The 17,897-nt window shown below is 33.7% G+C and overlaps 1 protein-coding gene across 29 annotated transcripts in view; it reads right to left on the bottom strand.

The window, feature by feature from the left end:
* LOC106871495 (anion exchange protein 3) overlaps positions 1–17,897 on the bottom strand; it is a 746,335-nt gene that overhangs the window by 16,037 nt on the left and 712,401 nt on the right. For all 29 annotated transcript variants that reach the window (XM_089359039.1, XM_089359081.1, XM_089359088.1 and 26 more), the window contains 4 exons: positions 12,568–12,774; positions 6,955–7,103; positions 4,317–4,511; positions 1,847–2,170 (listed from right to left, as the gene is read on the bottom strand). In XM_089359039.1, the coding sequence (XP_089215165.1) occupies positions 1,847–2,170; positions 4,317–4,511; positions 6,955–7,103; positions 12,568–12,774 (875 nt within the window). The remainder of the gene's footprint in view (positions 1–1,846; positions 2,171–4,316; positions 4,512–6,954; positions 7,104–12,567; positions 12,775–17,897) is intronic.

Raw genomic sequence — 17,897 nt, 5'->3', positions numbered from 1 at the left:
ATATAGGTCTTAGGATGAAGTTTTTGAGATATGTTTCAGAAAAAACGCATCTTATATGCTGTCAAATACAGTATAAACACAAAACAGAACAGGTGAGATCACTCCAAGTACAGTGAAGGATGGAGGGCAGGTGAGAAGAGGGTTGTATGGCGTTTCGAAAATTTCAAATTTTGCCAGATAATAGATTTATTCAAGAATATATATTATCATATTTATGATATTTTGATTGTATTTTTCAACTGGAGTAAAAAGGGTGATAACTGGAGGAAGTTGTAGAAAAAATGTAGAAGTGGCATACATTATAGGGTTGTGTGATAGAAGTGCATAATGTAGGGCTGAGAGAAGGGGTACACACTGTACAGCAGGGAGAAGAGGATGTATGCTGTAGGACTGGGATGAGGGAGTAGACATTGTAGGAACAGGGAAAGGGTCACACAGTGTAGAGTTTGGAGGTACACACTAGAGGGATGGGAGAAAGAGGCGTACATTGTAGGGATAACCTAAAGCGCTGAATACCCTGGTGCTGGTTCTACATAGGTGTAGGTTACAGTCATAATCTTTCATTTGAAGGCAAGAGCTGAACTTGCTTCTACTCAGAAGCAAACATTTTAGCATTACCTGGTGTTGAAAATGTAAGTCTTATTAACAATATAGAGCAGAACATGAAAACTGATTGTAAATCACAACTATGGCAGCTGTGCGACTAACTATTACACTAGTTATACCTGCTCCTATTTAAAATTGGATGTTTACCTTGCAACAGTACCATTTTCTTAATCATTAGAGACAATGTAGAAAGAAAGCTGAGATTTTAAACAAATAAATACTGCAAAGTATTCTGTCCAGCACCTTAATGATACTGAGATCCATCATCATCATCATCATCATCGTCGTTTAACGTCCGCTTTCTATGCTAGCATGGGTTGGACGATTTGACTGAGGACTGGTGAAACCAGATGGCTACACCAGGCTCCAATCTGATTTGGCAGAGTTTCTACAGCTGGATGCCCTTCCTAACACCAACCACTCAGAGAGTGTAGTGGGTGCTTTTACGTACCACTAGCACGAAGGCCAGTCAGGCAACGCTGGGCACAGGTGCCATCACAATTTCACTTTCGCTTGCCCCAATAAGTCTTCGCAAATTGAGTTTCGTGTCCAATGAATGAGACGACGTTGGCATGGGTGCCAGTCGTTGAATTTAACTCAATTTCGATTTCACTTGCCTCAAATAAGACAATATATATTGTCTTAAAATAAGAAGGGGATCTTACATGATGTACCCTAGATATGCGATGTCTAGATAAATGAGAGGTTGGTCATGTTTGGAACACCTTCAGTAATAGATCTGCTGAATCAGGGTTGAGATGGTGGAGGAGGAGGGGATGCAAAAACAACAGAGATACTCATCATCATCATCGTTTAATGTTCTCCTTCCACAATGACATGGGTTGGATGGTTTGACAGGAGCTCGCCTGGCGGGAGCCTGCACCATGCTCCTGAGTGTGTTTCGGCATGGTTTTTACATCTGGATGCCCTTCCTAACACCAGCCACTCCATAGAGTGGGCTGAGTGTTTTTTACATGGCATTTGCACAGGTGAGGTCAGTTTTTGGCATGGTTTTTACAGTTGGATGTCCTTCCAAATGCCAACCACTTTAAAGTGTAGACTGGGTGCTTTTTAGGTGGCATCTGCACTGGTGGGGGTCACCAAGTGACTTTGCAAAATAAAGAGTCTTTGAGAGGGGAGGGGGCACTTGGGATCTTGTGTCAGATGATGAAAGATTAGAGTGTGACAGAGAGGCAGAAAAAGAGAGTGAGAGTTAACAAGAATTAGATGTTTTACTTACACTTCTCCCAAGAAATTTGCTATTTCTGAATATTCTGAGGAAATATGCTATAAAAAATGTTCCTAGAGCCAAAATTGTTGACAGCAGTGCAGTATTTGGTTGATTAGAATTTTTTGTGTAACGATTTTGACCTTTTAAATTCTCCTCAACCCCAGACTCAGTTGTCATGTGAGCTTGGTCCGCTGTGGCACCCATGGAGGAATTAAATAGAGTGTATGGTATTTCAGACACTGGTTCTAAAGAATTACTGCTATTGAAGCTTGGAAGAACAATATTTGGACAACAGGATTCACAATCAGCTATCAATGGGTATTTTTGATAAATCTGTAAAAATAAAACAATAATAATAATAATAATAATAATAATGATAATAATAAGTTTAAATTTTGGCACATGGCCAGCAAGTTTGGTGGACGGGGTTAAGTTTATTGCATTGATCCCAGTGTTCAACTGGTACTTATTTCATTGACCCTGAAAGGATGAAAGGCAAAGCTGACCCTGGCAGAATGTGAAGATGGATGAAATGGTGCCAAGTATTTTGCTAGGCATGCTAATGATTCTGCCAACTCACTGCCTTAATAATCCTTTCTACTAATGGCACAACGCCTGGAAATTTTGGGGAGGGAACTAGTCAATTACATTGACCCCAGTACACAACTGGTACTTATTTTATTGAGCCTGAAAGGATGAAAGGCAAAGTCGACCTTGGCGGAATTTGAACTCAGAATGTAGTGACAGGCGAAGTACTGCTAAGCATTTTGTCCAGTGTGGTAACGATTCTGCCAGATTTCTGCCTTAATAATAACAATAATAATCCTTTCTACTACTGGCACAAAGCCTGAAATTTAGGAGAGGGGATAGTTAATTACATCAACCCCAGTACACAACTGGTACTTATTTTATTGAGCCTGAAAGGATGAAAGGCAAAGTTGACCACAGTGGAATTTGAACTCAGAATGTGAAGACAGACAAAATGCCGCTAAGCATTTTGCCTGGTGTGCTAACAATTCTGCCAGCTCACCACCTTAATTAGGATATATCTATGACAGGTAATAAGCAGAAGGAATGTTGATACCAATAGAGATTTGTTAGAAAGCAACCACAATGAGTCTATAACAACATTTGGAAGCAAGCAAACAGTGCCAGCTTAATAGGAGGTAACATTATCATTTAATGTCCATTTTACATGCTGGCATGGATTGGACATTTTGACTCAAAACTGGTAAGCTGCACCAGGTTTCAATCTGATTTGGCATGGTACCCTTCCTAATGCCAACCACTCCAAGAGTGTAGTGGGTGCTTTATACGTGCCAGTTATGAAACATTAGCATTGGGCATGACTACGATCTCACTTGGCTTGACAGGTTTTCTCAAGCATGGTATATTGCCAGAGGTTTCGGTCACTTGTCACTGCCTCCATGAGGCCCAAAGTTCGAAGGGTGCTTTTTACATACCACTGGCATAGGAGCCAGTTATGTGACACTGTCATTGGCCTCGACTATGATTTATTTCACTTGGCTTGACAGGTCTTCTCAAGCACATAAAAAAATATATTTCAATATATAAGGAAACAATGATGGACAATGTAGGTGTGAATTACAGTAAAGAAAAAAATATTTAGTTAAGAAAATTAAAAAAATATAATATAATAAAAACAAAATCAAAGAGGAATGCTGTATTGTGGTGCCCAATCCTTCCTATATCTCTCCAGAATGGTGACCCACTTGATAGAATTGGTTCTGAATCCCAACCAACAGGTGTTGAAGTTGAACATTAACTGATCACATCAATGTCACCAATCTAAGCAGATCTGAAAATGTCATAGTTACTGCCTCTCCTAATTTGATTAACTTTATATATATATATATATATATATATATATATATATATAAATAAACTTAACTAACTGAAACTTTGAAGTCACTGTCAATAATATTCTTGTTCAAGAATAATAAATTTGTACTCTATAAAAGTATAGATTAATCCATCTGATTAATGTGAAATTGTTTTTATTATAACTGAACATAAAAACAAACATTATATATATATATATATATATATATATATATATATATATATATATATATATTTATATAGTAGAATAATAAAGAGAAAGTTCTCGGTACAGTATTATATATAGTTGAAAGAATGATTAGAGATGGCTTTTTTGAAGGGATAATTTTTATTCTAATCTTAATCATTATTATTATTATTATTAAGATTGAAATAAAAATTATCCCCTCAAAAAAGCCAGCTCTACTCATTCTTTCAAATATATATATATATATATATATATATATATATATATATATATATATATATATATATATATACACATATATAGCTCTCAGTAATATACTATTAAACTGTAATGAAGTTGCAAGCAAAGGAATTATAAAAATCTTAGGTGATACTGATGTGAATGCAAGAAGGAGAAAAGAAAGAAATAAGAATAAGTAAAAATAATTACATCTGTTAATTTTTTAATGACTTCATAGATAAAGATAAGAGAAATCAATATAGCAAAAATTTCCTCTGTGAATCTGGTAACAAATTTCACGAGAAAGCTGCCTTCTAAGGCCACAACTACTGCGGCTATCACAGTAACCCAGAATCCAATCCAACAACGCATAGGCAGGAATTCTAAATCATTGCTTTCACAGAACTGAAAAAGAGAGAGAGAGAAAGAGTGTGTGACAGAGATGGAAAAATAGAAAATATCAATATGAGTTTAAAACCAACACAAACACAATGACATATATATTATAAATTTTAAAATTATATTTCCATACATGAACTGTAGAACTGGTGAATCAAAAGTAATATGTATGTGTGTGTGTATTTTGATATTTACAGTATTGATATAAACTAGTACTTTCATGCATTTTGCAATCATCAGGTTTATGTAGTGACAGTCGTGTTCCACAATTGACATAGGTGTCACTACATAAACCTGATGATTGTGTAATGCATGAAAGTACTAATTTATTTCAATATTGTAAAATTGAAAATAATAAAAAGTGAAAACCAGACTGTTAGAATTATATATATATATATATATATATATATATATATATATATACACACACATATATACATATATGGCAAATGAAAGACGGAAGATGGAAAATAAGAGAATTTATTATTAATCACGACAATTGTTTCGACACATCTAGCATTGATTCCTCTTGGATGGGACACTCAACAACTGGTTCAGAAGCATCTGGTGGTGCAGATGTATCTTGTTGGGTGATAAATAAATACAACTCGTTCAAATAACTGTTCCGCAATGTAACTTTCCATTTTATAGAAAGAAAAGCAGCCAGACAGAGGAAATATCTTCATTTATATAGAAGATCAAAAATAAAATCACAGATGGCAAAAAGAGAAATGGACACACAATCCAGCAAGAAAAGTATAAAAAATAACCATTAATAGATATGGTGTATGAACACCCTCAGGCAGCTGCATGGTGCGAGTACACTTGCTCATACAAGCATCCACAAAAATGTGAGCATACGCACACGTAAGGTTTGGTGCACTCATGATCATAAAGCGAGTTAGTTATCTACTTGGTATTTATAAGAATGGGGAGGTTAAAAGTAAACTTAAGTCATCCATACCTTAAAGTAAATTAAGTTAACGGTTACTCAAAATTCCTTCTCACTGCATTGTGCGAAAGTACATTTATATGCGTGTAGGCATCTCAAAATTCTATTAATTTATCTTCTATTTTATTAATTCTATTAATTATCTTCTCATTAGTCTACAGAATAGACAAGGATTCCTCGAGTAGAGATGGCATCTCCTGAAAATTATATTGTATGGTTTCGCATACCTTACAATGGACCAATTAATGTTGTACTTCATTTTATCCTCCTTCATTCGCCATACAAAATCTGCCAAAGATGTTGAATGTCTCTTATTGATTGTCTTAAAGCTGGCAACATGGTTATGATAACGATTCTTAAATGAATCAGCCGTCTGCCCAATGTAAACATAGGGCCCTCCCCTGTGTGCACGGTACTTTTATATATAAGATTTGCACTCACAGAGATTCATCAAAGGACATTTTGATTTTTCTCTGCAACAGCATTTATCGTATTTGTTTGTATATAAGGCAGTCCCAACACCATTTACCAGTGTTGTTACCATGCTAGCTGTATCGTAAGTATTTCTACTTCTACAAATTGGTCGTAGTTGGTGTTTATTAATGTGGTTTACAACTGGGTTCACATTCAACATACATCATTAGTAGAACGTACACGCTTAGGGTGCCCAGAATGTTTTGCTTGTGTTTCATTAAAATTAGTAACTGATCATCATTAATTAATTGCTTTAATTAACACATGGCTATAAAATGGACTTCTTAACCACACAGTCATAACCTTTTTTTAACTATCACCCTCTTTCATTTACTGATGCTCTCTCAGTGCTGCCTTACTAAGATTCAGCCAAATTAAATACACCACAAACAAACAAAACGAAAGAAAAAAACTGTTGCTGACTGGTTGATTCCATTAAGAGCACTCATCAATATGATAATGGAATGTTGAAACAAAATTTCAACCTCTAATATTACCAGATGATTTGCACACACAATGAAATTTAAAATATTTTTGAAAACTAGGGCAACTAGGAGGTATATATGTCATCCCTAACTGCCTTTATTTGTCCCCAGTAGCTATATAGAATTTTCCACTGTTTCTCCCACCCCAGGTGGTAATCCTACCCACTTTGATAAGCACAGTACTATAGCCTTGGGTTAAACAATATCTTGCAAGTAGAACTAGTAGACAAAAACTGTACAGAAGCTTGCCATGTGTGTATATATATAAATACATATAGACACAGGCATACACACACATGATTGGCTTCTTTCAGTCTGTCTCCCAAATCCACTCACAAGGCTTTGGTTGGCCTAGGGCTATAGTAGAAGACACTTGCCCAAGGTAACATGCAGTGGAACTGAACCCAAAACCATGTAGTTGGGAAGCAAATGTCTTACCACACAGCCATGCCTGCACAAAAAACAGAAACAAATATTTACAGAAAAAAATGGTAAGAATACTAAACAGAAATAATAAAATATTTTGAAAGTAGTTTACCTTGTATAAAGACTGCTCATATACTAGAACAGGCCCTGTGGCTCCTAGGATCATAAGGGGCTGTCCACTGAACAGGCCAAATATAAGTCCACACAGCGACGTACTCAGTACAGTTTCTGTTACCCCCATAAGTCCATTGGTTTTTTCCGCTGAAACAGGAAAAAAATTAACAAACATGACTTATGTTTCTGAGTGAGACCTTAGAGGAGATAATGACAGAGCAACAGAACCTTGGAAATTAATCCCGACTGACAATCCTTAAACAGAAATATCAGTGCAGGAGGCTAAATGCTACCAGCTGGAGATAGTAGGTGTCTCTTTTACAAGTTTTCATGACTGTGGTACTGAGAAAAAAAGAAGAGAGCATTGATTTGTAACTAGCATTTGTTTTAGTGACATGACAAGGTTAGACATTAATGTCAACCAGAACAAAATTAGAAGAAAAAGCCATACGAATTCAAACATACGTAACATCCTCAGATTAGCAAGTCAGACAAGCAACAAATTTTTTTATAAAAGAGAAATTTCATCAACCAATTGGCATTCTAACTGTCAGGAAAGTAATTAGATAGCTTGTTGGCACTCTGTCGCTTACGACGTTGAGGGTTCCAGTTGATCCGATCAACTGAACAGCCTGCTCGTGAAATTAACGTGCAAGTGGCTGAGCACTCCACAGACATGTGTACCCTTAAGGTAGTTCTCGGGGATATTCAGCGTGACACAGTGTGACAAGGCTGACCCTTTGAATTACAGGCACAACAGAAACAGGAAGTAAGAGTGAGAGAAAGTTGTGGTGAAAGAGTACAGCAGGGTTCGTCACCATCCCCTGCCGGAGCCTTGTGGAGCTTTAGGTGTTTTCGCTCAATAAACACTCACAATGCCCAGTCTGGGAATCGAAGCCGCGATCCTATGACCGCGAGTACGCAGCCCTAACCACTGGGCCATTGCACCTCCACAATTAGATAGCTATATAGATATATATTTCCAAAGATATCATGTTTTGATGTTTGATAAGAATATTTAGAGTTCCAGAGCAAACAGTACTACTAATGAAAGGAATTAAGTTGTACAAGATGTCATCAAAAGGACTAGAATAACAGAGTTCTTGTTAATTGTTACAGAAAGTATGCAAGGCATGCATAGTCATCATTCACAAGGAAATTAGTAATAAGCACCATGCTTTCTTTAATGTTTTAAGGTCTTGTGTAGTTGTGAGCAGACACAGATGCTCCCTTGGTCTTCCCATCCTGAACTCAGTGAAATGTTGAGGATGTGATAGCTGGTGGGAGAGAAAGCACCAACATTAAGCTGGTACTAATTTTTCAACTGAGTAAACTGAAGTAATGTGAAATGAAGTGCCTTGCTCAAGGGCACAATGTGCCACTCAATCCAGGAAGTGAATCGACAACCTTATGGTTATGAGGTCAATATCCTAACCACTTGGCCACATGCTTAATTGTTATAAAAAGGAGACAAACCTACTGATGGAAAACTATGAGTGAAAAGGATCACATTGGCTTACAAATGTGACCTGTCAGCTTTTTTCTTTTAAAACAAGTTTTATGCTTAATTATCCTTAATTCTATTGCTAAAATATTAGAAAAAGAATCTTAGTCTTTTAAATTCTTTCAAAAGCTGTCTGGATTCATTTATTCATTTACTTGTTTCAGTCATTTGACTGCAGCCATGCTGGAGCACTGCCTTTTGAAGAACAAATCGACCCCAGGACTTATTCTTTGTAAGCTTAGTACTTATCTATTGGTCTCATTTGCTGAACTGCTAAGTTATGGGGACGTATAAATACCGACATCGGTTGTCAAGCAATGATGGGGGGAACAAGCACAGACACACACATATATACGATGGGCTTCTTTCAGTTTCTGCTTAACAAATCCACTCACAAGGCTTTGGTCGGCCTGAGACTATAGTAGAAGACAATTGTCCAAGGTGCCATGCAGTGGTACTGAACCCGGAACCATGTGGTTGAGAAGCAAGCTTCTTACCACACAGAACTTCTGAGTTTCTAAAGTTGGTATTTAGCTTACTGTTTTGTGAGCTAATTTGGAATCATTAAATCCACTGTAAATATTCCTTTCTACTCTAGGTACAAGGCCCGAAATTTTTGGGAGGGGGCCAGTCAATTAGATTGACCCCAGTATGCAACTGGTATTTAATTTATTGACCCTGAAAGGATGAAAGGCAAAGTTGATCTTGGTGGAATTCGAACTCAGAACATAAAGACAAATGAAATACTGCTGAGCATTTCGCCTAGCATGCTAATGTTTCTGCCAGCTCGCCGCCTTGAATCAACTATAAAGTTTGCATCACTGTTTTGACATTAATGCATGGCATAACACATTAAACTTAAAAACGAATACTGTTAAAAATACTTTGAGGTAAATATTAATTATGACATTAGAGTTTAGAAAATTTGAGGGGCATGAAATAATTTGTTTTAAAAAGTGAAACTTGAAGTAGGTAAAGCTATAAATAAGAGTGCAAATAGTGAGTTAAAAAAACCCTTTGGATAGTTACAAATAACTAATTAAGTAAATATGTATGTGAGGAGAATACTTTCAAGTGTTTTGGAAAATAAATTTATAGATCATGAGTTATAAGTGTCATTGCAGCAAAGAAAAAAATTTTAAAAAATCAACATCGAAATTCTGTTTCTTTCAGAAAATGTATGCAAAGGAAAAGAAACAAAATGTAATAATAGCATTCATTAAATTTAAAAAGAGGAAAAATAAAAGAAAGGACAGCAAAGTGCAGAGAATAAAAACATAACAGTAAAGATAACTTAGAAAGTTTTCAAATAACATGTTTAAATGTTACCAAAAATTATTATTTGAATCAATAGTAAGGAAATGAAAAACACACAATTGATATTTTGTAGTATCTTGGGAGGGTCATTATGCCAGTAATAAACACACATACACTGTTTCTATTTCCCTTCTTTATTTTTATTAGCTAATTGATTAACCATTTAAACATTAACTAATTGATTGTTTGATTAATTGTTCAGTCAATCACTCAATCAATCAGCTATTAGACAATCAATTAGTTAATTAGTTAAAGGTTGAACAAATCGACAAATAAAAATAAATAAGTGAAACAAAACCAGTGCATGTATTTATTATTGGTATAATGACCCACCAGAGATACAACAAGATATGTTTCAATACACAAGTTCATATCAAGAAACTTGTAAATCATATGCAAAAATGAAACATAATTAATAGAAATTAGAATCTCAAATCTCTGATATCTCTAAGTGTATATTCAATACAATAACTAATACCGAACTCAGGATATTTGAATCAATGAACAGGAAACAAAAGACACAATTGATAGAATCTAAGTAACGCCTTTTTGACATCTTTAAGTGTATATTCATCAGGATATCAAACTAATTAATTATTGCAATTATTGTAGCAATTTAGAAGTGTATATATATATATATATATATATATATATATATCTCAAGATCTCTAATAAAGAATGAATGATTTCAATTAAGATAAATATCTTTGATATCTAAAATAATTTTATTAATTATATGTGTGTGTGTGTGTGTGTGTTTGTGTGTGTGTGTGTGTGTGTGTGTGTGTACATGACTGAATGAAGATGTGTGATGTGCAATGAGTATATAGAAATGCAGCTCATATTTTCACATATACATTTACATTTAGAAGCATAAAAGCAGAATTTTTATTTGAGTTTGTACTGAGATTCCTGAATATCAGGTATTTAAGTGCAAAGGGTGGAGGTGTGTGGCTTAGTGGTTAGGGTGATGCACTCATGGTTATAAGGTTGTGGTTTCAGTCCCTGACTGGGCAATGCGATGTGATTTTGAGCAAAGCGCTTCATTTCACAAAGCTTCAGTTCACTCAGCTGGCAAAAATATGTATCCTGCAACAGACCAGCATTCCACCCAGGGGAAAATACAAGCACCATAGAATCCAGGAAACTGGTCTTATGAGCCGCCTATGGCTCAGGATGGACTGTTGATCCTCTTCCTTTGAAGTGTAAAGGAAACAAGCATGTAAATGTGAAAATGTGAGCTGCATTATTACTTCTTGTAAATTAACTGTATTTTAACATATATAAAGAACCCTCATGTATAAGGAAACCCTCATTTTTGGGGCTTAAAATTTGGAAAAAAGGTTTTGTAAGGGATTGATCAATCGCTGACCAAACACCATTCAATTTTTTTCTCTCCGTGTTTTTCTCCTTGTTTTCTCCATATTTTTTCTGTTGAAGAGCGTAGCTCGAAACGTTAAAGACTTTCTGTATTCCTGAGCGTCAAACTAATACATCCTTTTGTTGTTTACACCATCTGTCCTCGTCTGTTGTTGTTTTTTTTTGTACATTCTCCCACATTATAATACTATCCATGTATAAGAAACTCCCATATTTTTTTAACCTAATTTTTGACAAAAAGGATTCCTTATACACATTAAAATATGGTACATATTTTTATTACATATTTACTAATTTACAGGTTATCTTATGGAGAATAAAAGACAATGGTAGCAAATAGATGTAATGAAATGTAAATATAATTCCATAAGTTGTTAAAGAATTTATGCAATAAGCATTAAAAATTGAGCTATAAATAATAATGGTAAGAAAAAAATATTAGTCAATGATTGATGTTATTTTTCTTTTTCTGACAAGTACAGGAAACAACTCCAAGAGTAGATCGGGTTTGTTCAGACTTCATCAGCAAAGCCTTTTTTGTACTTGCCAGAGAAGTGATGAAAGAATTAGTAGATACATATACATTTGTTGTATAAACATAATTTGATTAGAAATGGCATAGTTCAAAGATACCATTTGCATGCAAAACAACTGATACATTTAGTGCCAAAAATATATTTAATGAAGGAAATATTAAAAAGCTAACAGGAAATAATTATGCATATAAATATAATTTTGTTGAGTTAATTTCAATAGTAAATGTTAAAAATAATAATAAATTAGTATAAATGAATCAAGATGCCTGCTATGAAAACATCTGGATTGTTTAATAATAATAATAATAATAATAATAATAATAATAATAATAATAATTCTTTCTACTATAGGCACATGGGCTGAAATTTTAGAGGGTGTGTGTGTGGTGGTGGTGGTGGTGGAGTTTAGTTAATTAAATTGACTCAGTGGAATATGAACTCAGAATGTAAAGTTGGAAGAAATGCCACTAGGCATTTTGTCCAGCATACTAATGATGAAAGTCAAAGTTGCTGTTTTAATAATAATAATAATAATAATAATAGTGATAATAATAATAATAATAATAATAATAATAATAATAATAATAATAATAATAATAATAATAAATAATAATAATAATAATAATTATTATTATTATTATTATTATTTAGACTTATAAATATATGAGCACACATGTAGCCAAGCATAATAATAATAAAAATAATGGTGTCAGTTTTTGTAATAAAAGTTCTATATCAGAAAAAAATAGAGTATACCAAAGAACCAGAAATATTTAACAATAGTGAATTGTTTGTCCAAAAACTAATTATTGTTTATGACATAATATGTTGACAAATGCAAGGACATAAAAAGATATAAAGAAGTGAGACTTACCTAACAACCCCCCAAAGGCAATACATGGTGACAAACATGCAAAGAATATAAAAACAAAGGCGGCTAGACATTGTAAATTCAATGAATCTGTTATATCACTTCGGTAATATGGATAACGGCGCTTTATGTCATTTATGAGCCCTCCGAATGGACGACCAGTCCTCAAAAGTGGATCCAATATAACTTTTCCCTTGGTTTCTAATAGCGCTGAAATAGAAAGCATTCCGTAGTCAGACACCAAGTAGATAAAAACATACTGAGTTTTTGTTAAGTATTTGAAGTAATTTAAGAAATATATAACAAGGTTGATTAATTGCTGATCTATTGACTAATTGAATTTGTATTATAGTAGTTTTAATAGATTTGTTTCATAGTTTATATCTATATACCAGATTTTGTCTGTTATTAAGCTTGGCTGTGAAGTGTAGGCATGGCACTGTGGTTAAGAAGCTTGCTCTCAAATCAAGTGGTTGCGGGTTCAGTCCCTCTGCATGGCACTTTGGTCACGTGTCTTCTATTACAACCCCAAGCTGACCTAAACCTTGGGAGTGGATTTGGTAGATGGAAACTGAAATAAGCTCATTGTGTGTGTGTGTGTGGGGGGGGGGGCATGTTTGAGTGTACCTTTGTCTTGACACTATGGCTGTAAAAACAATGTTGCTTATTTCCAATCTTCCTCGAAAACATGTCAGGCTATGGGGAAATATTACCTTGCTTGGAGACAGGTGAGCGTTGGCAACAGGAAGGGCATCTGACCATAGAAAATCAACCTCAACAAATTCCATCTGATCCATGCAAGCTTGGAAAAGTGGGTATTAAATAATGATGATTGTCTCTAATGCCAACAGCTATTTGTAGAGTAGAATATATGATTCATGCCTAGTTCTTTGAATGCCTTCATTGCTGTATGACTAATTTATGTGACTGCCTTTTTGTAGTGACATGTTATTTTCCATTTTTGAAGGAAAAAAAAAAGCCATTTTACAAATGAAAATATCTCAGCTGTGATGCAAGTCAGAGTAGAGTGAGAAAGAGTTGCTAAATATTTGGTAATTATTACATATATTCTACTCTAGTTTCACTAAGGTTTACTTCAAAGTTTTATTTACATAACACTTATATCAGAATGTACTGGAGAAACTGGAATATGTGCCGAAATAATTTGTTTTTTTAATTTAAGGAAAAAACACTATAGAGGACCCTTTCATAATAATACAGAAACTATAGTAATTAATAAATTGAAAATATGAAATGGTGTGATTACAGCAACAATATCAGGGAATAAGACGAACGGGTACAACTACGTGGATGCTGATGATTTGACATGGCTGACTGGATATTCAACCAGTATGATAGTATGTTCTGGTACTCGTTTGATAGATAGGTAGGTAGGTAGGTAGATAGGTAGAGAGAGAGAGAGAGAGAGGACAAGAGAAACATTGAAATGTCTGAGGTCAAATAAGTCAATTGTCGAAACAACACTACCAAATAGGTGGTGCCAAAATGGCTGCGTCGAAATGTCTCATACCAATAATATTAGGCGTTCACTTTGTACGACTATTTGGTTTAAGAACTTGCAGTTTGATATGCTTGTAACTCATCTGTTACAGAATATATTGACACTATACATACATTCTATCACAACTGTAACAATACTATAATTTGGTACCCTTGCAATGAATTCTCACATAGCATATATTGTGAGAAAATTGGAGTCTAGAAGTGTTATGATATAGTGAGTACACCAAAAGGATGTATTTAAGTGATTCTTAAAACTAATTTAAAAGAGAAAAGGTGGGCCTAATTTTTTGGCCTTAAGTACAAAGTAAATTTATAATTAAACTGGAGGAGTCTTTTGAAATTGCTGACCTCTATATATTTCTGGTATTTAGTGTATTATATTAGTGACCTCTCTCAGTGAAAGTTGACTGTACATTTGCACATATATGTGCAGTTTTATGTAAGACATTTTGAAGAAGACCAGCACTTGTACATGTATACAAGTGTCCCCTTATCATACAGCTGATATTTATCGTAGGAAAAGGCCCTTGGTTTGGGTTCAGACTAATACATCTGAGTACCAGTGTCACTGCAAGCATTGCTGTCAGAACATAAAGAGCGGGAATAGATATCACAAAACATCTTACCTGGCTCCTTTAGCAGTTCTGCCAACCTACCAACCCAGATTAATACTTATTGAAGTAACTTTTGAAGGTTTGCACCCTGTTATGGCAATTGGTACTGTAAACACTAATTGATATTACTTAATGACAGGTTTAACTTACACAGAGGAGAGTTATAGCAATATAACAGATAATTTACGATGATCTAAATTTCAGGCCTCTTCCCATCTCTTCAAGCCTTGTTCACTGCTGTTTTTGACATTTTATTTTCACCCACTTCTTGTTCTTTTGATCTCTGAGGATTCACCCTTCTTAATAAATACATTTTCATTCACCCTTCTCAAATAAATACAGTTTCATTTTCTTATTAATTACCCTTGCTGATTACTTCCTCTATAGTCACTTAAAAGCACTTTTATTTTTGTAGCCTGCTTTTGATGTCACTGCTAGCCACTTTGACTCTATCCACACCAATCTCAAGAGAAATGCACTTCCTTGACATCTCACTTCTTCATCAACCCATAACTACATTTAATAGTATAAAAAACATATGGGCATATTAGATGCACCCCAGGGTCAGCAGCACATATTCATGAAAAATGTTTTTAGTGCAGCTCCAGAAAACAGCACTACTAGGGATAACTAAGATACTTAGGAAGGTTCTTGGCATCTAAGGGTGCTTGTTGTAACCCAATGTTAGGAATTTTCTTTTCCAACAGTCTAATTCATTGTGTGTATATGAAATAATAATAATAATAATAATAATGATGATGATGATGATGATGATGATGATGATGATGATGATGATGATGATGATGATGATGATGATGATGATGATGATGATGTCAACGTTGAATGTCTTCCATGATAATTAACATCCAAATACCAAAGCTTATAATTTGTGAAAAGAGACCCTGTGAGACGTCTGACAACAGGCTGCTGTCTGCTCTCATAGAATCAACCAGAGCAAACAAGACTGAGCGCTCTGAGAAGTAAAACAACAATAATAATAATAATAAATATCATAATTAAGAAATTAAGTTATGGATTAAAATTAGCCAATAGTAGCAAGTGTCAGGGATGAAATTAGATTATGGGAGGCCTAATTTCACATAAAGGAATCAGGGTGATTTTCTGACACATTTTTTTGAACCCCCCCCCCCCCCCACCAAACCGTTTATCTGCGCCATCAAATAAGGTAATTTCTAATGGTTCCTGGCAAGCTTGTATTTCTCTAAATTTGTTCCAGTGAGTCCCTCAGCAAGATCATCAGCAAAGAATTGTCTATTTAAGTTCTGCTAAATGTGGCTTTTTTCAACAAATTTTGTATCTTTCCCTGACTCAGTCCACAGCTAACAGAAAAATAAAATATATCACATTTCTCCTCTTCACTTTAGTGTTCACTTTGAGCAAGCATAACATTTGACTGCCATCATAATTGCACCCTTCATATCTTCATTCTTTTTAAAGAATCCAGTGTTTAGTGGAGCAGCTAGTATACTTTATTAACTGGTACTGTAGGTCAAAGCTCCTCCATATTCAATTGTATTTGATATGAAAATAGTCTTTTCTATTTTAGGCACAAGACCTGAAATTTTTGGAGAGGAGGGCCAGTCAATTAGATCAACCCCAGTATGCAACTGGTACTTAATTTAACAACCCTGAAAGGATGAAAGGCAAAGTTGACCTCGGTGAAATTTGAACTCAGAACGTAAAGACAGACAAAATACCACTAAGCATTTCACCCAGCATGCTAATGTTTCTGCCAGCTCACCACCTTAGTGAAACCATCAATGTAGTTGGACCATTACAGAATAATACTATACATAGATTAAACCTTTGATTCATTCTATGGTTAAGATTTCTTAAAGTATTTGCTATATATATTATTCTTTCAACACATTTTCAATATTTTCAATACCAATATCACAAAGGAAAGGTGAAAAGAAATGAACCAGTATTTCCTCATGGACAGCTGTGTGTTGCTCTTTCAAGAGAACATTCACTTCCTGAATTAAAGATAAGATAACTCTCTAAACAGAACAGATGAGAAATGTATAACAAAGAGTATAGTTTTCAAAGATGCTCTTTCCACGGTCAGGACCTTCAGTACTACATGAGGATTTACATCATCTCAAAAATCCAATGCTCAAAAAATCCATCATCTCAAAAATCCATGTTTCATGGGTGTCTATAAACATTCAACAATCTTATAGTTTTCAAAGTAACTGTGGAATTTCCACAATTACTACTAGTTAGATTTATTAGTGTATTAATCCAATTTTTTAAAAAGAGAAAACAGCAATGATTTTACAGCTGAAAGATGGACAATCGAAATCAAGAGTAAGTGCACTATGCTGTGAATTGAATTTGAGAAAGAAAGTAAACTTGTATAAAGAAAGTCAAATAAATTAGAAAACAGAAATTCATGCTTATTATGCAAGAACATTCATAAAAATTGTGTAGTTATGTGAAAACATGGTAGAAATAATTAGAAATGGGCAACTTGCAGCCCTATATGACTTTTGGATGGCATGCATAATGCCATGAATATATATAAACATAACTTTCTACTGAAATTTTGGCCCAAAATCTTTAGCTCTAATTCTGTTACTTAAACAATTGCATTTCTTTTTTCTCTCACTCACTCACTCATGCTTTCTTTCAATCAAATATTTATAATTTACTATGATTCATATATATATATATATATATATATATATATATATATATATATATACATATACATACATATATATATATATATATATATATATATATATATACATATACATACATATATATATATATATATATATATATATATATACATATACATACATATATATATATATATATATATATATATATATATATATATACATACATACATATATATATATATATATATATATATATATATATATACATACATATATATATATATATATATATATATATATATATATACATACATATATATATATATATATATATATATATATATACATATACATACATACATATATATATATATATATATATATATATATATATATACATACATATATATATATATATATATATATATATATATATACATATACATACATACATATATACATATATATATATATATATATATATATATATATATATACACATATACATACATATATATATATATACATATACATACATATATAT

Source organism: Octopus bimaculoides, chromosome 1 (genome assembly GCF_046866305.1).
Source record: "Octopus bimaculoides isolate indiv1 chromosome 1, ASM4686630v1, whole genome shotgun sequence".
Taxonomy (NCBI): domain Eukaryota; kingdom Metazoa; phylum Mollusca; class Cephalopoda; order Octopoda; family Octopodidae; genus Octopus; species Octopus bimaculoides.
The sequence above is the reverse complement of the archived record's forward strand: the minus strand, read 5'-3'. Positions and strand labels throughout refer to the sequence as shown.